At 52.7% G+C, this 19,798-nt stretch overlaps 2 protein-coding genes across 2 annotated transcripts; one reads left to right on the top strand and one right to left on the bottom strand.

Annotated features, from left to right (window-relative positions):
- Positions 1–3,123: 3,123 nt before the first annotated feature.
- On the bottom strand, positions 3,124–8,451 carry SYT8 (synaptotagmin 8). Its single transcript, XM_061342463.1, has 9 exons — positions 8,231–8,451; positions 6,479–6,613; positions 5,956–6,113; positions 5,693–5,788; positions 5,281–5,448; positions 4,898–5,065; positions 4,597–4,714; positions 4,057–4,190; positions 3,124–3,964 (listed from the first exon to the last, which is right to left on the bottom strand). Exons 2-9 carry the CDS (start codon positions 6,594–6,596, stop codon positions 3,731–3,733), a joined length of 1,194 nt encoding a protein of 397 aa, XP_061198447.1. The 5' UTR covers positions 6,597–6,613; positions 8,231–8,451; the 3' UTR covers positions 3,124–3,730.
- Positions 8,452–10,359: 1,908 nt separating this feature from the next.
- On the top strand, positions 10,360–19,518 carry LOC133226510 (cytosolic 5'-nucleotidase 1A-like). Its single transcript, XM_061380159.1, has 7 exons — positions 10,360–10,507; positions 12,189–12,247; positions 12,973–13,140; positions 13,513–13,642; positions 16,265–16,387; positions 17,453–17,631; positions 18,164–19,518. Exons 2-7 carry the CDS (start codon positions 12,203–12,205, stop codon positions 18,464–18,466), a joined length of 948 nt encoding a protein of 315 aa, XP_061236143.1. The 5' UTR covers positions 10,360–10,507; positions 12,189–12,202; the 3' UTR covers positions 18,467–19,518.
- The last annotated feature ends 280 nt before the right edge of the window (positions 19,519–19,798 follow it).

Raw genomic sequence — 19,798 nt, 5'->3', positions numbered from 1 at the left:
GCCCATAATTGTTTCTGTCTCACAGCAGGCGACTGGTGACAAGCAGGTATAAGGCTCAGCCTTCTCCTGGTGCACCGCTCTCACTTGATTTCCTGAAGTGCAGGGACAAATATCATAAAAATCACTGAACAGGGGAATAATTTGCTTTGGGAGGGACTTCAGGAGGTCAGGAGTCTTAGATCTGGATGTAAATAGCAGAGATTATAAATCTTAATAGAAAACATCTCAATTGTCAGTATTTCTTGCTTCCTTTAACAGACCTCTGCCTGGCCCAAGCACTGCTTTTCCTCTTGCTACTGCCCTGCAAAGCTGCTAATTACATGCAGAGGGACTGTCCCTTGTGTGAAGCAGAGGAACAAACACCTCACTCAGCACTCAGGCACCTTGCACGGTGCAGACTGGATTTGGATACCTGCTTTTGACCCCATTAACCCCCCAGCAAAACCTCCTTTACCCTGGCAGTGCAGGATCAGTCAAGGGCTGGCTCCTGCCTCCTGGAAGAGCCCACCTTGGACTTCCCCAGCATCACCGAACGGCTGCCAATGGCTCTGGCAATGGGAACGTTCTTGCACCACAGCTTGCTCTCCCTCTCCCACACACACTCCATCTACAGAAGAAATCCTTGCTGGGGAGGCTGTAACGAGGCCACAGACCAGATGACATCGACACCCAGCTCACAGCATGTACCTGCCCTGCCCTCTAGATGCAGACGTGGGAATCCAGCACAGACACAAGCTGAGGAGTTGATTTTCCCCTCTTAATTTCTCTTCTTGTTGCACCTTCCACCAGGGAATCCTCCTGCTTCAGGACCCTCCGAGTACACGAGGAGCATCGGTCAGGCAAAAGGTGCTTGGACATATGGCCTTGGTAGATGAGGGACAACTAACCTTACCAAGGCAAAAGGAGGCGAAAAAGAGATGCTTGCACGTAAGACACAACGGTCCCCCTCGCTGTGAATAGGCTCACATGCCAGCTGTGCTCACTTTCATAGAACCATAGAAGAATCATAGAATAGAATCACAGAATAGTTCGGGTTGGAAAGGACTTTCAGATGTCATCTAGTCCAACCCCCCGCAATGCACAGTGACATCTTGAACTAGAGCATGTTGCCCAGAGCCACATCCAGCCTGGCCTTGAATGTCTCCAGGGATGGGGCTTCTACAGCCTCTCTGGGCAACCTGTGCCAGTGTTTTACCACCCTCATTATAAAGAATTTTCTCCTCACATCCAACCTAAATCTCCCCTCTTTTAGTTTAAAGCCATCACCCTTCATCCTATCACAACAGCCCCTGCTAAAAAGTCTCTCCCGATCTTTCGTATAGGCCCCATTTAAGAACTCAAAGGCCATGGCTTATTTCACCCAAACAAGTCCCAGCTCCACCACCACTGCTTCAAACAGCTACCAGCAGATGCTAAGAGGATCCTGCCAGAGAAGGAGAGTACTCAAAGCCCTGTTACAAGAACACAAGGCAAATTGAGAAGGAAAAACAATGAAGGAGGAAGAAAGCAGCCTTGGCAGTGCATTAAAAACTGGAGCTGGGCCCATCCACTCACCCTTCCCTCTTCAGCAAACTAATGGGTCTGCTGAGTTTTACCACATGAAGGCTTGCTCCAGGCTGCCCGGAGCCAGACCAGGGAGGTGCTCGGCCCTAGTTTCCCTGGCTTCCCTCCTAAATGTACCATGGGCTTCCCTCGTCCATGGGACTGCGCTGGTGATTCGGGCTCCAAGCAGAGCCAAAGCTGCAGAGAGGAGCGATGGGCACTGGTACTGGGGTAACATTTCTCAAGGAGGGGACATCCCTGCACCTTCTTCAACCACGTCCATTTTGGGACTAATAAACATGTGCTTTTATGCCTGGCTACATAAATTATGCAATGAACCTCAAGGCCATGACTTCAGAAAAGGGAGCTGGAAGAAACACACACAAATAAAAAAAGCCTGTTCCTAAAGCCCTTCTGGGTCCTGCATGGCCCTAAATTATCACACAGCATCACCAAAAAACAACCTGGCAATGGATTTGGGACCCCAAACCCAATTCAGAAATGCTCCCTTCTGCACAGCGTTTTCCAGCCTGATTTAAGGCTGAGGCTGAAGGTTGAGGCTTTAAAGCATCCATTTATACATCTTTCTCAGGTGACTGATTTCCTCCTCCATCTCATTAGCAGCTGCCAGCAGATGCTATTTCTCCAGCAGAAGGCACACTCCACTTGTTACAGCCATCTCAAAACCACCCGGTCATTTCTTCTCTCCTCACGGCCATGGAGAAGCCTGGAGAATATTTATCAAGAAGCAGACACAGCAGCTTTTTATGGTTAAGCTCAGGCCATTAATCTCTGTCAAGAGTTTTCATGATCTTCCTCAGCTTCACTATGTTTGTTCAACTCTCAGATGGTCGCTCCATGGAGCTCCAGGTAATTGCAGATTAACTACTTTCCAGTATTAATGGCTCTTCATTAATGCACCAGGCACTCTCCCCTCCAGAGCTCAGGCAATAGCTGTTAGAATTGTGCCCACAGCTTCCCACGGTGCAAATTACTTTTGTCTTTTGGGCTGCAATTACATGATATGAACCCAAATCTTCTGGTGCTGTGGCTGCTTTGTAGCTGAAGTATTTCAGAGCAAGGGTGATTCCCTCCTCCAGCCCAATGCAGTGAGCTTCCGCCTGCAGGTGCCTCAGGGGAGCTGCTCTCAAGCCACACCAAACTGCAGTGTACTCAGGGACAGATAGAGAAGGTGGCACCTCTCCAATGCTCTCGTCCTTCTAGGAAGGCTCTTCACTACACAGGTCTCACCCTAAGGCCCCATAAAGCAGGGCATGTGGCCACAAAAACCTCCCAGATTACATGAAACCTGCTCAGAAGGGACACAAGGTCTGCAACCAAGCCCTCATTGGGGTAGTGTGATCATGACATGGAAGTGAGAGCCTCAGCCCCTCCACCCTGGCAGCAGCTCCAGGAAACCTTGCTGCACTAGTACTGTGGGACCATGTAAGGTGAATGGAGCTGAGGCTGGGTATCCTCATCTGCATGGTCCATGGAGACGGATCATGAATCCCACACCCTGAGTCATACCTTGCCAGCACAAATTAGCATGGGCTGGAAATGGACTAAGAGTGAAGCTATGTGGACAAACAGTGGCTGACTCTGCTGTCTCATTTAGCCTTTAGCCAGAACACAGAGCACACATATTGCAGGGGCATTAAAGAACTAGTCCTGTATCTCCAACACCTTCTTCATTAGCCTGTCCTCTTTCTCTCCTTTTAGCCTCTTAGGGAGCTTCAAGACCTTGGTCTTGTTTAAAAGCCTTCATGGGTCACATAAACCCTTCCCAAACACCTACCTCTTGCCAAGTTATTCACAACCAAAGAAAGTGCCCACCACAGGCTGCTAGCATATTAATCCTCCACTTGAAAAATATCAACGGACTCTGATTTTGCATGTGCTTGAAGCTCTGTGTATTTATCCCCCCTGGCCAGATGAGCTGGCTCCTGCACCCGCACAGTCCCTTCTAGTATTCTCTGCTCCACTTCAGCCTTGCCCTGTGCCAAGCCCTGCTCCGGGCATCACACAGGGTACCAGCACCAAGATCATCTCTTGGCCAAAAAGAGCCTCCAGTCCCCTCTTTGCTGACACTGAGCAGGGAAAACATATCCAGATGTTGCTGAACAGGAGCCTCCCACCCGCCTGCAAGCCCTGTGCCCTGCCCCCCGGCTGGCGGAGGGGACCCACACTATCTGGGGGGCAGGGGCAGCTTGAGGTGGGACTTCAGCCCCAGGGCTTTGTCGACCACATCGGGGGGCTGCAGGCTGTGCCACTGGGCTAGGGGCCGGCGGGGATTGGACAGCATGTCGGACCAGTGCCGCAGCTGGTTGCCTGTGGCTCGGCAGCCCAGGAAGAGCTTGCCAATGGGCTCATTCTTGGTCACTTTGTCATGATCCCAAACGGAAATGACCACATCCACGTTCTGGAGGGGAGACACAAGAAAGAGTGTCAGTGAGAGGTGACTCTCCCCTGTGGTGAGACCCACTCAGCACTGGGCGCAGTAGGGAAACCCACCTGGATCTGATTGAAAGGCACCTCAAAAACAAACACCTCATTGAAGTAAGGGCTTAAGGTGTTTTTCTTCACACTGGTAGTCTTCTTCTTCCATTTTTTCCTGTTCAGGATGAGATGCACCTTCACAAAAGGATCTGAGAAGAGAGAGGACACAGCTGGCACAAGTGACAACTTTTGACTGAGGAGCTCAGCCATGAAACAGCTTCCTTGGGCTATTCCCAGACAGAGCATGGCATCCCATTTGTCACTCCTCACACTGACCATCCACCCCTCTTTCCCTTGCCAGCCACCCCAGAGCTCACTTCTTCCTGCCACAAGCTCCCCGTACCACCCAGTCATGACATCTCCTCCTGGCAGATACCTCCAGCTCTGCCAGAAGCTGGAGCATCTGAGCTGGGCAAGGCTGGGAGCTGGACAAGAGCTGAGCATGGTGGTTGCAGCAGGAAGCAGGTGTTGGTGCCAAAACCTTTGAAGGCTTCGCAGCTCTTGGTGCCAGCGTTAAGGAGTAGGGAGATCTGAGCATGAGCAGCCCCTGCTGACCTGAGAGCCCATGAGAATCCATCTGCTTCAGCTTTTTGGCTTCCAGTATGAGCACCGTCAGCTTGCCAGTGCTGGGGACATAGCGCAGAGAGAAGCAGATCTCACCCAGCTGTTCTTCCTGATGGAGAGATGCCAGTGATGAGAACCCAGCAGAAGAGCCAGCTCACCTGAGGCTGCAGCACCGGGATGGCCCCAGGTTTACTGGGTCTTCCCCAGCCTCATGCCTGCTCTTTAAGAGCCTGCTTTTCAGGGTGGTAGCAAGAGAAGCAACAGTGGCAGTTTCCCACCCACCAGGACCAACCTCCAATTTACTGGCTGCCACAAGGTCACTCCACTGCTCAATGACATGCTGCAGGCTGACAGTGGCCAGGGGCAGCCGGACCTCTCCAATGATGTCGTGCTTGGTAAAACGGTTGAAGTCATAGATCTGCATCACCAGTGTGGATTCAGGCACCTCTGCCTGGGGTACCTGATGGGAAGACCCGAAAGCCTGGACTCACTCCTTGGTGGCAGCCCTGCTCCATGGGACAAAGCAGCAGATGCAATAAAAGGTCTTTCTCTCTGATGCTTCCCGATCCTGATTTCAAAGGCACCTCCCTGCCTGGAGAGGTTTTTGCCCAGGGAGCAGTGCCCATGCAACACTCTCGATGTGACAAAAACACATGATCAGCTGTAGTTTCCTACCTGGAAAGTGAAGCTCTCATTGAAGACAGGGTTCAGGGTCTTGCGGTAAACCTTGGTCTCATACCTCTTCTTCATATCGGATGTCAGGTAGACGATCACATATGGATCGGATGTGCCTCCACTGTCCATGGCCTTCAGCTCAGCTGCCTGCTTCACGCCAACCTTCAACTTAAAAGGAGTGATGCACGAGGTCACCAGGTGGAGGAGGATGGGGCCAGATGACTGGGGGCTTGGTGAAAGCAAGTGAATGTAGAAGGGAGGATGCCTACACACAACACAGGTGTGAAAGCCAGCAGGCTGCAGGCAGGGGAATGGGTGCAAGAGGGTAGAGTGCACCTCAGTAGGCAGCAAAGAAGGACCATGCAAGAATAAAGCCTTTTCACTGCCGAGCCGTGGCCATGAGCATCCCCACCTCCTGCGCACGGAAGTTGTACTCCAAGGAGTACTGCAGCTTTCCTCGCCCTGTCTGCTCCACACCCCGCTCCAGGTCCTCCATCTCGGGCTGGACCTGTGGCAGAGAGCAGGACTACCCTCATGATGTGCTCAGCTACATCCTTGGCCATGCCATGCTCCCATCACCCCCGGGACCAGGCAGCATGGCAACAAACCCCTCAGGAAGGAGGGAGGTGGGGGAGAGGGGGAGGGAGGTGGGGGAGAGGGGAAAGCAGGACACACAAGGCTGGCCGTGGTGAAGCTGCTGACAGCATGCAAGCTGACTCTCTCCTTCTTCTTGGGCTTCTTCTTGCCACAGCAGCACCTGATGATGCAGATGAGGAAGAGGAGGAGGACAATGGCCGCTGCCACAGCCACAGCGATGAGTGCCCATTTGGGTACTGGTGTGATATTTAGGGAGCAGAGATGGACAGAAGTGTTAAAACCAAGCAAAAACATATCAAGTGCATTTAAATCCCTTCCTGGTGCTCCAGCATTAAGGACCTATACCTTCAAAACTGCCCCTATAATCCCGGACAGTCCCCATGCAGGGAGGCTGTGGCTGGAGAACATTCCCCAAATGGGCATCAAGGATGCCCTGTACTCCTGAAGCACTGCAGCACCATTCTGCAGCATCCCCACCCTGATGGACCCGTCTGGAAAAAGAGATTTGGAGGTAGGAGGAAGTAGATACACAGCCTAAGAGCGCAGGAGCCCTGCCAGACAACACTGCCTGAGAGAGCAGGGCAAGCACCACCATACTCACGTGGGATGTGGCTAAGCCAGCCACCCAGGAAGCCTGGCTGGACCACGGTGGTGGTGGCCACGGGGCTGCCAGTGAGTGTGGAGGTTGTCGTTCTGCTTTTGCTGGCTGCCAGTGCCATGGCTAAGCTGGGGTGACCTAGGGACACAGGCAGAATTAACAGGGTGGGGATTTCCTTTCTGGTACCAGTGGCCCAGAGCTCTAATGAGAGCAAACACAATTAAAACACAGAGGCCAGTGTAAGCATATAGGGCTTGGCCACTTTGGCAGTGAGGTGTGAAATGGAGCCAGAGGGAGCCATGGGCAGGGGAGGGCTCTGGGCCAGACAGCCCTCCTGCCCAGAGCCTTATTTATATCCTTGTAAACCTGCCTTCAGAAAGGGAAGGGAGCGGGCAACTGGATAACGGAGTTTTCCTTTGGTCTTCAGAAAAGGGATCACCAGGCTGTAGGGGAAAAAAAAACAATAGCTGTTTTATGTCAGCTCCTCCCTGGCCAGGCACATGAACAGTTTGCTCAGCCCCACCATTAGCCAACACCCTTTCCCACTATTTCTCACCCTCTCACAGGGCTGAGGAACAGGAGGATTTGCTCGTGGGCTTGCAGCAGGGCTCGTGCCTTCACTGCAGGTGACAGTGATGCCTCCAGGCTGGGGTCATGCTGGCTGGAAAACTGCGTAAGCTTGACCTGTGCACATGGAAACACTGACACAGCTTAAGGGAGGCTTCAAATTTAAAGCAGAATGGTTTTCCACTACTGCTGTCTGCACAGCAAGGCTCTTACTCTAACATGAACACTTCCTCATAGCCAAGACTTCCTTCTTGCCTCCTTTCGTGTGAGGAGCAGCAGCAGGAGAGGTGTGCCAGGCGCAGCCAGCAGGTCCGCAGCTATCATGGCACTGGTGGTACCTGGTCCCAGTGCCATGACTGAGGATGGCAGGTATGTGCCCGTTTGCCTTGGCTGTCTCAGCTGCCTGCCCCACTTCCCTGCGGGTCCCTGCCCAAGCAGCCAACACCAACTTGCTCTGCCTGTGCTTTGCCCACCCCAAAGGGACATGGATCCCTCCCTTGCAGAGGGATCATACAGGAAGAAACCATTTCTGCACTTCCCTCCACGGAGTCCATGAAGCCAGCCAAAGCCTTTAATTTTTCTAACAATGGGCTTTGCCACATGCAGGCATAGGGTTGGAAGGACACAAGAATTGCTGTTATCCCTGCAGCATCATCACTGGGGCAATAAGGTGCATGTTAAGTGACTTGCCCAGAGCCACCTGGGAGGTCTGTGCCATTGGATGCCCAAGCTCTACTCGCAGCTTCACCACCAGCAGCTTTAATGATCGGTTTCTCCTGTCCCTGCACGCGGAATGTGGTGGCTGGTGACGTGCCTGTGGTATTTAGGAGGTGCCAGGCTGTGGCTTCAGGCTGTGGAGGTGGGTGGAAACAACAGAGCAGGCAAGCAGGCACCCACCCAGCACAGAATTAGGTGTCTCAGCACATTCTCCCTGGCAGACCCCCCATGGACTGTGTCACATTGGTGTGACATTGGCCCTGGTTTAAAACCAGCTCATCCCAGCCCCATGGCATGAATTGAGTCATGTCAAACTGGGGGCGATGGGGACAGTGCTGCTGTGGACGAGAAGAGGCAGTGCAGCCTCAGTGGGCCTTGCAGGGAGCATCGAGGATCCCTGGAAAACGGGTTTGAGGAGCCTTGCTTCTCCCTCCCACCTGGTGCTGACTCAGTTCCCAAACCCAGACTTACCAACAAGTCTCCTTCCCAGCCTCAGCCTCTCTTCTCTGACTCGCAGGCTCTGGGCACAGCCACTGCGTGTGGCAGGGGCATACTGTGGGTGAGATGGGACCCCGCTGGGTGCAGAGCAGAGTGTGCAGCGAAGATGGTGGCCGCACGGCACGGACGAAACGGGAAAGTCTGCTTTGCCAGCCCAGGAAACGGGCGGCCCCAGCAGCACTGTCAGCCCCACCTCACCGCTACCTGAGTACTGCTCACGCAGGTGAAAAGCCAGAGGGGAACTCCCTGACAGACCAGGAAGTAAAAGCTGCCCTCCTGCCTGTAAGAAGCCTGTGGGCATCACTGCCCGGCTCTGTGCCACAAGTTATCCCTGCAGCGATGCTAGGCTGGCTCATGTGGCTGCAGGCTTAGCATGAGGGACAGATACCTGCAAGGGAATGAGTGACATGCTGCATCCATCCCTGGTGAGCTCTGCACTTAGGGAGCCCAGCTCTTTGGCCCACAGGGACACACATGGCACACCATGTGAGAGTCTGTGAAATGCATGTGGCAGCAGGGATGAACAGGGATGTTCCACTCCAACACAGCAGGACAGAGCAAGGGGATACTGCTTGGGTGGCTCCATTCCCCAGCACCAACAGGAGCAGCAACAGGCACACAGCCAGGAGTAACTTCACCAGCATCCCTGTTGTATTAAATTTATGCTTGCACACTTCTTCCCTTGCTGCCGGTTCAGCCATGTTAGCCCAAAACCCACCTTCTCACCAGAGGTATTTGGGGCGGTGCTGTAAGCAAGGAGAGGTACCACTGGTGCCTGAGGGCTGACACAGACATGGGGAGAGAGGCCCCATAAACCAGACCCATCCCAGCGCTGCCTGGCCACCCCGGCTCACCAGTCCTGCCAGATTTTCACATGACCCCCAAGGCACTGCCACAGCAGGAGTCTGGCCTCAGGAGAAGTGCTGAGGCTTCACCTCAGCCACCCAAAATACAGCCCTGTTCACAAGCGCCCTCCATTACTGCTGCTCAGAGAAGCATCATCTTCAGGAGCAGGAGATGCTGTGAGAATGCTGCAGCAAAGCTGGGGGGGGGGGGGGGGACGGGGACGGGGACACAGACGTCAAAAAACACTTTTTGCTCTAATTTGGCAGTCCCGAAGAATGCATGGAAGAAATGCATAAGGGGAGCAGGGGGAAGACGGAAGATGCCCAGTAAAATCACTTGGGGAAAGGGAGTTTGTCTATGCATGCTAAAAGCTGAGCATTATCAGTATCTTTTCAATGGGCTGTTTGCTAGAGAGAAGCATCCTGGTAAAATCAAGCTGCACAGGACCCTGACTGCAGCTCACACTTTGGTAATGCTAGTGATAACCTGGTGCCATGCAGGGAGACTGCTGCTTGGCCTTAATGCAGGTGAGTTTGGTCTCCTTGGCAGGACCGAGGCCAGGGAGGCTGTTGTTGGATCATCTTCCACCAGCGGGGCAGGGATATGCCCCAGCTGGGTGAGGGAAAAGCTGCAGTACAGCAGCATCTCCTCTGTGCAGCCCCCATACCCCTGCCCCAAATCTCAATCTTGGGCAGAAAAGGGGCATCGAAATACCTTGGCATCATGAGCCTCCCAGGGCTGGGTGCTGCACAGCCAACCTGGAAAAGCAAGATCCCAGCCTCAAAATTAGTTCTGCAGAGAGCAGTATGTAAGAGGCAGCTTTCAGAAAAGAAGGGAAAATGACATAAAACATTACAGCACAATTGTGTATGTAGTGAGCCCCCCAACCCCACTGCACCAGCCTTTCTCCCTGGCCCAGCTCCCTACATCTCACTGCATGCGCTGCAAGCCAATCTTCAACACGTACCCCTGTATCTTCCAGTCAAAACCACCACCATTATGTGTTCAAGGGGTGGGAAATGAGAAGTCTGGAGGCACACTATAAATACCTCCCTACAGAAACAGACATTGCTGCAGTGCCTGTGGGCAGCGAGTGGCGACTGAGCTCAAGTTCCAAGAGAGCCAAAAACCAGGATGACAGCTGCAAGCACGGCTCTCGCTGCGGCCATGGCGAAGCTCGGGCAGCCTTGAGCAGCCTGTGCCTGTGCAGTGCCGGCTGGGAAATGCAGTCTGCTCCTACTGCCTACAAATCCCAGCACGCCAGGGAGGGGAGCTGCGTCCCAGCCCAGCGCCTGCCCGCTTCCTGCCAGCACGGGGAGGGGGAAATATAAACAGCAGCATCTTGAGGACAACTGGGATGCTGTGTCGGGACGGGCTGCGCCGGAAGCAGCGGCAGCGCTCACGGTGAGTCCGTGCTTTCCTCTCTAGCCGAATCCCGCTGTGTGCGGTGGGTGCTGGCTGCTCCGTGCTGCGCGGCTCTAGGGTGAGTGGCGGGACCAGCGGGCACCCACCGAAATGCTTTTCTGCTGTCTGGCATCGCGTACATGGGGGTTGCGCGTAACGGAAATGTGCGCATATATGCGTATCTGTATAGAGACGATACTGCCGTTATTAGCGGCAGCGAGACGGAATGGAGAAGTCAGGCTGGCCTTGCAGCGCTTGGAAGAACGGGGCAGAAATGAGAGGTGGGGTTCTCCCTCCGGGAACTGCTGCCCAGCTCCACTGCCTCGTCTCCTTTAATTGTCACTTTCGGAATAGTACTTGGCTGAAATTCGTTCAGAGGACAGTTTCTCCCACCCTGTGCCCTGCTTTCTGGGAGGAGACCCTTTCCCAGCATGGAATATGGGTGGAGGAACAGACAGATGCTCACCATCTCCCGGCTTTCCAGGCCCCCCCTGTCTGTCGGAGCAGCCTTGCCAGCACAGCCTTCTACCCTAGGGGTAGTCAGGGAGTGCACATGCAAGCATTCAGCCCCCGTGGTAAGACTGATTCTTGGGACTCATATGAGCCAAGTGTATTTCCTACCAGCCTAGGCAACAGTTTGCAATCCCTGAATAATAACAATTAACTAAAGAAAATTGGGCAAAATTAAAGGTCTCCCTGGAGACCCTAACTTGCGCTTTACACTGGCTTTGGTCTATGCTTGCACAGATCAGTATTAATTACCCAGTAATCAGGTGGGACATGAACGGGTAAATGAGATTTTTAACCCCATTGCTATTCCGAGCACATCAGTGTAGAACAGTCTTTGGTGCCTTTAGCCCCCAGGGAAACCCTGCAGTGTACTTGTAGGAGCCACTGCATGGAAATAATCACCATGGGATCCTGCTTGATGGGAATGGGAACAGTTCCCATCCCACAGGCTAAATCCTAAAAGTCTACTTTTAAGAGTCTAGTACATATAAAAGCAGTGTACAGCATAGTGGTTACAGAAACCACAGGACCTGGGTGTACAGAAATAATGGGGTTTATGATTCAGCTGCTAGGCACAGGCAGACCATGTAACCACCGCAAGCCTTTCACCTGCCAGGGCTGGGTTAGCACAGCCTGCACAGAGACCTTCAGTGCAGGGGCTAGTTGGCTGACAGGGCTGTGCAGGATCAGACCAGCCCCATCGAGGGGGGTCCCATCCTGCACCCAAGCCATCACCATACATCTCTACTTACTCAGACCTTTTCCTTTTGCAGCTGCACACACAGTGAACTTGCTTATTTGTGGATACAGATTCACCATTCAAGCAAAAGTAGCAAGAAGTATGTGAACTAGATGCCTACCCATAAAATCTGACCAATTCTGGCTTTTAAAACCAGACTTCCTCTGCTTGAAAAGAGCTCCACAACTGCCTTCAGCAGTTCCCCCACAGGAAAATACTTTGGGGGGGGGGGGAAGTCTGTGGGTGAAAAGCTACGTTTTCATCATATTTAATTGGAGCTATTTGACCAGGTTTTCCCAGAGCAGAGCTGTTGTCAACATAAGCAGGTTTATTTGGGCTGTTCCACTTGGCAAGTAGGATGTCCCCTATCTCCCTCTCCCGCCTCTCTAGATTGGCTATAGTATACCAGCTTAATTGCTTATTTTCTCTCAGGCTGAAAGTCGAAGATGGCAGATCCTGAAAGCACAGTCATAAACACCAGTGTGAAACAGGTAAGAGGGTGTTCATTACAAAACACAACCTGTATTTCTAAAGCAAGTTTTGAAATGCCAGTGCAGGAGAGGACACACCACAACCCAAAGATGTGGTGGCCTGAGTTGTTTGTGCCTAGGTGTCAGCAGAAGTGGCTTATTCCAGGGCTGCTGGGCACCTGGTTCCAGTGAGGTCCATGTGATTTCTACATGGGAAGAGGTTGCAGGGCTAAACCTCCAGTTGCATGGACATTTGCTCCCACTTGAATGGTGGAAGAGCCAGGGAGAAAGCAGCAGCTTCTCTACATGCACAGAGATTTTATTAGACTCTTCAAAATACAGGGTAAAACCAGCAGTATGCACAAAGACATCTAACAATGCCCAGCTCAGCGGAAACAGACGATCATGGCTGTACTGTGCCCACAAACAGCAAAATTATGAAGCAATCCCCTCTGGTGTAAGCTGTCCTCAGAGCATGGGGCACTTACCAGACAGGTTAGGGTTTCACAACTGCCTGCCCCTGGAAGAGGCCTGGTGGCACCTCTTCTTCAAAGGCAGTCTGGCAACAGGAACTGCGATGCCTCCCACATCCAACCCCACCACCCTGGTCAGGAGAGCCCTTTCCCACCCCCCTGCAAAGCCTCATCCCTAACTATGTGAAAACAGCACTGTTTCTCTCACAGCTCCACCTCCACAAGCTCCTTCTTGGCTGTCCCCTAACCAGTCTTTTCCTCCACATCCTGCAGAAAGATCTCAGTGAGGCACTCGTCATTGCAGTGACCACCAGGGCCATCTTCAGCCTGGAGGAGGAGCACAGGCTCTACCTAGAGAAGGGCAAGGAGGAGTACACAAGGCACCAGCAGGCCAACCAGGACAAGCCCCTGCCACCAGGCACAGCCTTTGCCTTCATCCAGGTGAGCCCCCCAGGTGGCCAGGGACACATGCAGACACTCACAGGATAGGGTGAAAGCTTGGCTCTCCTGGCCTTGGGTCTCAGCTCCTGTCGCAGGGCACAGATATGCCTTCTCTGGCCTCTTGGCCCTATTGCAGTGCACTGAGACCTATGCTCTTCATCAGTCCCACATGTCCACCTCCCCCTGGTGGAATATGCTCTGCCTACTCTCCGGGCAATGGCTTTTGCAGAATGGTTGCTCTGTCTGTTTCTCCATAACATGCCTGCCTTGCCCTAGCTGACAGTTGTAGCAAAACTCGCTAACTGCAAAAAAGAGTCCCAGCAAAGCCATTGCAGTCGTGCCCCTCCAAGCAGCCTCATCATCTCCTCACAGGCAGTGCAGCATGTGAACAAGAAGATCCTGGAGAGCAACCCAGCAGAGAAGGACCTCTTCGATATCCTGGTGCTCTCGAACAACAGCCCTGAGAGTGGTGTGCGCATCATCAACAGTGCCAAGCACTATGGTAAGGGGGATCCTGTCCTTGGTGGTGCCTGCTTCCTCCCAGGGAGACTGCAAAGCAGATAAGGCACCACTGTGGAGCATCAGTGGCAAATGCAGAGCCAGGGAGTACAAGGGGAAGGGGTTGTTTTGGAAACAAGCCCAACTCCTGCAGCTTGCCCAGGGTGCTGGAAAACACTCAGGGTACAGGCTCCTTGGCAGAGCCTGGCTCCCTTCAACTGCATCCTTCACAACAGGGGATCTGGCAGCATTTTGCAGAGCTGAGGCATCCTTTGGCAGCTACTGAAGAATCAAGAGTTCTTAAAAACCCTAAATCCCAGCATGCTGTCAGGAAGGCTCATTTAAGGGGGGTAGGGGATGAAGGGAATATTTAACTGCACTCTACAGTTCCATAGAAACAACAGGGCAAGAAGATGCAGGATGGGCAGGTTCCTCACACAGCACTGGCATGTTAGTTGCCCCAAGCTCTGCAGTAAAGCACACAGAGTCCTGGGGAAGGACATTGGTTGGCATTCAAGGACTGCTTTTTCCGAGCTCACGGTCAGAGCATCCCGACACGTAGGAACTCAAGGAAGAGGGCCAGGAGACCTGCATGGCTAAATAGGGAATTGCTGGGTATGCTCAAGTGGAAGAGGAGAGTTTCCAGGTCATGGAAGGAGGGGCTGGCTGCTTGGGAGGAATATAAGGCTGCTGCTAGAGGATGTAGGAAAGCAGCTAGGATGACTAAGGCCTCCTTGGAATTAAAGCTGGCAAGAGGGGTCAAGGACAGCAGAAAGAACTTTTTCAAATACATGGCAGATAAAACTAACACCAGAGGCAATGTAGGCCCGCTGATGAACGGGACAGGTGCCCTGGTGACAGAAGATACAGAGATGGCAGAGTTACTGAATGCCGCCTTTGTCTACTCTGCCGGAGGCAGTCCTGAAGAGCCCTGTACCTCTGAGACCTCAGATGAAGTCAGGTCAATGGAGTGGTTTGCCTTAGTCGATGAGGAATGGGTTAGAGACCAGTTGAGCAATCTGGACATCCATAAATCCATGGGTCCAGATGGGATGCACCCCTGGGTGCTGAGGGAACTGGCGGAGGTCATTGCTAGACCGCTCTCCATCATCTTTACCAAGTCTTGGGAAACGGGAGAGGTGCCTGAGGACTGGAGGAAAGCAAATGTCACTCCTGTCTTCAAAAAGGGCAAGGAGGAGGACCCGGGTAACTATAGACCAGTCAGCCTCACCTCCACCCCTGGGAAAGTGATGGAACACCTTATCCTTGGTGCCATCTTAAGGCATATCAAGGACAAGAGGGTTATGAGGGGCAGTCAACATGGCTTCACCAAGGGGAAGTCATGCTTGACCAATCTCGTAGCCTTTTATGAGGAAATAACACAGTGGATGGATGATGGCAGAGCGGTGGATGTGGTCTACCTTGACTTTAGCAAAGTGTTTGACACGGTCTCCCACCAGCATCCTTGCAGCTAAATTGAGGAAGTGTGGTCTGGATGATCAGGTAGTGAGGTGGACTGTGAACTGGCTGAAGGAGAGAAGCCAGAGAGTTGTAGTCTATGGGGCGGAGTCTAGTTGGAGGCCTGTATCTAGTGGAGTGCCTCAAGGGTCAGTACTGGGACCAGTATTATTTAATATATTCATCAATGATTTAGATGAGGGAATTGAGTGTACTATCAGCAAGTTTGCTGATGACACTAAGCTGGGAGGAGTGGCCGACACGCCAGAAGGCTGTGCTGCCATCCAGCGAGACCTGGACAGGCTGGAGAGTTGGGCGGGGAATAACTTGATGAAATATAACAAGGGAAAGTGTAGAGTCCTGCATCTGGGCAGGAACAACCCCAGGTTCCAGTATAGGTTGGGGAACGACCTGTTAGAGAGCAGTGTAGGGGAGAGAGACCTGGGGGTCCTAGTGGATGACAGGGTGACCATGAGCCAACACTGTGCCCTTGTGGCCAAGAAGGCCAATGGCATCCTGGGGTGTATTAGAAGGGGGGTGGTTAGTAGGTCGAGAGAGGTCCTCCTTCCCCTCTACTCTGCCCTGGTGAGACCTCATCTGGAATATTGTGTCCAGTTCTGGGCCCCTCAGTTCAAGAAGGACAGGGACCTGCTGGAGAGAGTCCAGTGCAGGGCAACTAAGATGATTAAAGGAGTGGAGCATCTCCCTTATGAGGAAAGACTGAGGGAGCTGGGTCTCTATAGTTTGGAGGAGACTGAGGGGTGACCTTATTAGTGTATATAAATATATAAAGGGGGAGTGTCACGAGGATGGAGCCAGGCTCTTCTCAGTGGCAAACAATGATAGGACAAGGGACAATGGGTACAAACTGGAACACAAGAGGTTCCACTTAAACTTGAGAAGAAACTTCTTCTCAGTGAGGGTGACGGAACACTGGAACAGGCTGCCCAGGGAGGTTGTGGAGTCTCCTTCTCTGGAGACATTCAAAACCCACCTGGACACGTTCCTGTGTAACCTTATCTAGGTGTTCCTGCTCCGGCAGGGGGATTGGACTAGATGATCTTTTGAGGTCCCTTCCAATCTCTAACATACTGTGATACTGTGAAGGGGCATCTGTGAGTAGAATGTTGCTTCATAACAGACTTTGCTTATGTCCCCTGACCCAAAGGCCTGGAAATCTCCAAGTTCTGCTTTGTCAGCAATGAAGACTCTACGCAGTACCTGAAGTCCCATGGGGTCAAGCTCTTTCTCTCAGCTGACAGGACAGATGTCTGCAATGCCCTCCAGAGAGGTGTGTTCTCCCCTTCAAATCCACCACATTTCTCCCAAGCAGCTCAGTACCAAGAGGTAATGCCAGATCCCATGCTCTCACGGGGGCAAGAGAGTGAATGGCACATTGATTACCTGTCTGGTCCTGAGTAGTTCAGTCTCCCCCTCTGTCCCTACCAGTAGCCTGCAAACACACCAGGGTTTCTTAAGATGCCTTCACAAGTCACCAGGAGCTTTATGCATAATTCTGGCCATAGTCTAGTCATTCCCTGCCTGGCATTTAAGCCCTTCTAAACAAAGATGCTGCCCATGGCTGCTCTCTGCATCAGTGAGAGTGCGTTGGCAACTCCCAGGGCTTTGTGAGTATGCTATAGAATTTTGCTTTCTTGGTACATGCGGAGTTATCCTGTGCTCAGTATAGATGTAGGCACATGCTTGACCTGGATCAGAGGGAGTGCACTCTAGGGCACAGCAGCTCTAGTGGGGTTGATCACCTCCTTATCACTTTGCTTGGGTATAAGCACATCAGCTGGCCAAGGTCCTTCAAGGTCAGGAGAAAGCCATCTGCAGTCTGGGCTTCCCTACTCTGAGCAGCACATTCCTGAAGCTTCACTGAACAGGATCATTGTTCTGACAAGTGTCTCTCATCCAGAGGTCTGGGTCCCCAATGAGGGCAGACAGGGAACAGATGTAGGAAGAGACTTGTAATTAAGCCAATTACCCCAATCAAGTGGAGGTGCCAGTCCCTATTACTCACAGCATGGAGTGCTAAATCTGGGCATTAAAGTCAGGTTTGGCAGGGTGAACGAGCACCAGGAGGACGACTCCTCATGCCTACACAGCCACCCATCACCTCTTAGCAGGTCTCGGTATCTCATCAGTCTGATCAACAGCACTTTCTCACCCGTGTCTATTAGGGAATAACAGCCCTAGAAAGGCTGGGCTGACCTCCACAGAAAGCCTTGGAGATCTCAATATTGCAGTGTGGGATGGGGTTATGGCAGATATGCAGAGAGAATCTGTCCATGCATGCGAGCAGCCCCCAGGAGGGGTGTCCCTCCTGAGCCCACCTTGCTCTGTCCCACAGGTGTCTCAGCAGCGCTCGTCTTCCAGCAGGAGGTGCAGGCCCCCAGCACCCCACTCCGTGTGGTGTTTGACGGGGATGCCGTGCTCTTCTCCAACGAGACAGACCAGATCTTCCAAGAGCAGGGGCTGGAGGAGGCAGTGCAGTATGAGCAAGCAATGGAGGATGTGCCTATGGGAGAGGTGAGCAAGCCACCTCACTTTCACGGGTGCCCACAGGCTCTGTGCCCACCACGAGCATCTCCCCTGTTAGAGCTTTGTCATGAGTAGCCAGATAAACCTTCCAGGTTCCCTTTGCATCCACCACTTGGTCCCTGGTGTGGGCCTGATCTGGAGTCCCACTGGAGATGGATCTGGCCTGATGTCTCCTATAAGTGAGCACCAGCTTCCCAATATCCAGGGTTGTAGTGACCCTGAACATCACCATTTGTAGGGTGGGACCTCTTACTGTGCAAGTCCCTGCAGGACTCAGACCCAGAGGCACTGCTCTCTGGGATGTACCTTCCTGATCAATTTGGGATTAGGAAGAGCACAACACCCACCTTCTTCCCAAGCACCCCAGTGCACAGGACCAGTCCCAGCATTGCCTATACCTGCACCCTACAGTCATCCTGTGCTCTGCAGAGCCCCAAGAAGAGGGACAAATGGCTTGTAAAGGCAGAGTAGATACCTCCTTATTTCTCAGCCACTCCTAAATGCCGTGCTGTGTTTCCAGGGTCCCCTGAAAGCTTTTGCCATGCACCTTGGGAAGATGCGCAAGAAATTCAGCCAGGAAAAATCCCCCATCCGCACCTACCTGGTGACTGCCCGCAGTGGCCGGGACATGGGCATCCGAGCCATCAAGACACTCCGGGAATGGGGTCTGGAAATTGACGAGGCTTTCTTTATGGACGGGGCTCCCAAGGGCCCCATCCTGGCCCAGATCCAGCCCCACATTTTCTTTGATGATGGGCTTCACAACATCCAGGGAGCTCGGAATGTGGGTGTACCCTCTGCCTGGGTCCCCTCCTGCTGCTGATGGGCTGCAGGCCAGCTGCCCTCCTTCCTAGCAGCACAGGGAACTGGGCCAATTGAAGACACACCTTCTGGGGTGGAGAGGGAAGGATTTCCTAACCTGCACCAAGCAAACCTCAGGGAAAGGGGCAAGAGCACTGCATAAGAGCATGGACTACCAGGTGAGACTTGGTGCTCATTTCTGCTCTTCATATGAAGTCCTTGAGGTCTTAGGATAAAGCCAAAAGATGCAACTACTCCACAAAGGAAGGCCACTTTTACTGTGACACTGAGAACTACCACCTACCTGCCCTGTAGGATCTGGGGACCTTTCTGCAAAGAAATGAACCTATTGCCACACACATGAGCTAAAAGAAGTATAAAACCAAGCACTAAAAACGCTAGCTTTGGCTGTGCTCAGGCAGTCTTCAAGATATATTTCCAGGACCTCTGCCCAAAGGAAGCCTTCGAGACCCTACCTTCCCAGATGTGCTCAACTTGGTTTACTGAAGAAGCTGATAAGCTAGTAAGTAAGCTCTTCAGGCAGCTCCAGCCAAACTCAGCAGAGGGGAAAAGACTCCAAAGCTCTAAAGGACCTATAAACTTTTAAAACAGGTGAACAGGTTGAAGAAAGCCCAGCTATTCCCCCTTATAAAAAAGATTACAGCATAAGTCACCTTTCCTTCGGCATGCAGGCTCCTCACAGAGTGCCCTTAGACCCACACCGGCAGGACACGCAGCTTACAGAGCTGCAGGAGAATGGAACAAGGCTGCAACCCAGCTCTGAGGAACATCTAAGAGACACAGCTGCCACGTAGCTCTGATGCTCCACCAGGAGAGGGCACTGGAGTTGAGTTGTCTACAGCACAAGCCATGCAGGGCCGGTGCTGCAGGGGCCAAAGCAGAACTAGGTCCTGAGCCTGAGCTTAAATGGATCTCCAGGGCCGTGGGGGGGGAGCTCAGATGTGGCTGCTCAGGGCAGATGGGGTCCCTGGGTGTGCTCAGTACCCCGCCTGGCACCAAAGCTCCCCCCTCGTGCAGGGATGCCTCTCCTCTGGCAATGCAGACCATGCTCCTGATTGTCCTGGGGAGCAAGCAGCCCCTCAGGATTTGTTGGCAGGTTTCTTTCTCCAGTGCTGGATGTGAGCAGTTGCCACTAGAGGCTATTGTGCTGCCTGGGTGCATGGCACCCCAAATCCCTGTGAGCTCCTCAGAGCAGCCTGGTAAAAACACACAGACTGAGGGCAGTGTGCCTCCTGGGCGGCAGCAGAATTATGGACAGGACAGATAAATGACAATAAGTTCTTTTTTTAAATCTCAGCTTAATCACAAAGAGGGGGGCAGTATGGCTTCACAG

Source organism: Neopsephotus bourkii, unplaced genomic scaffold (genome assembly GCF_033783945.1).
Source record: "Neopsephotus bourkii isolate Nb327-2 ecotype Australia unplaced genomic scaffold, CSIRO-AGI_Nbou_v1 NB_1792, whole genome shotgun sequence".
NCBI classification, from domain to species: Eukaryota; Metazoa; Chordata; class Aves; order Psittaciformes; family Psittacidae; genus Neopsephotus; species Neopsephotus bourkii.
This window is presented reverse-complemented; position numbering and strand designations above follow the sequence as displayed.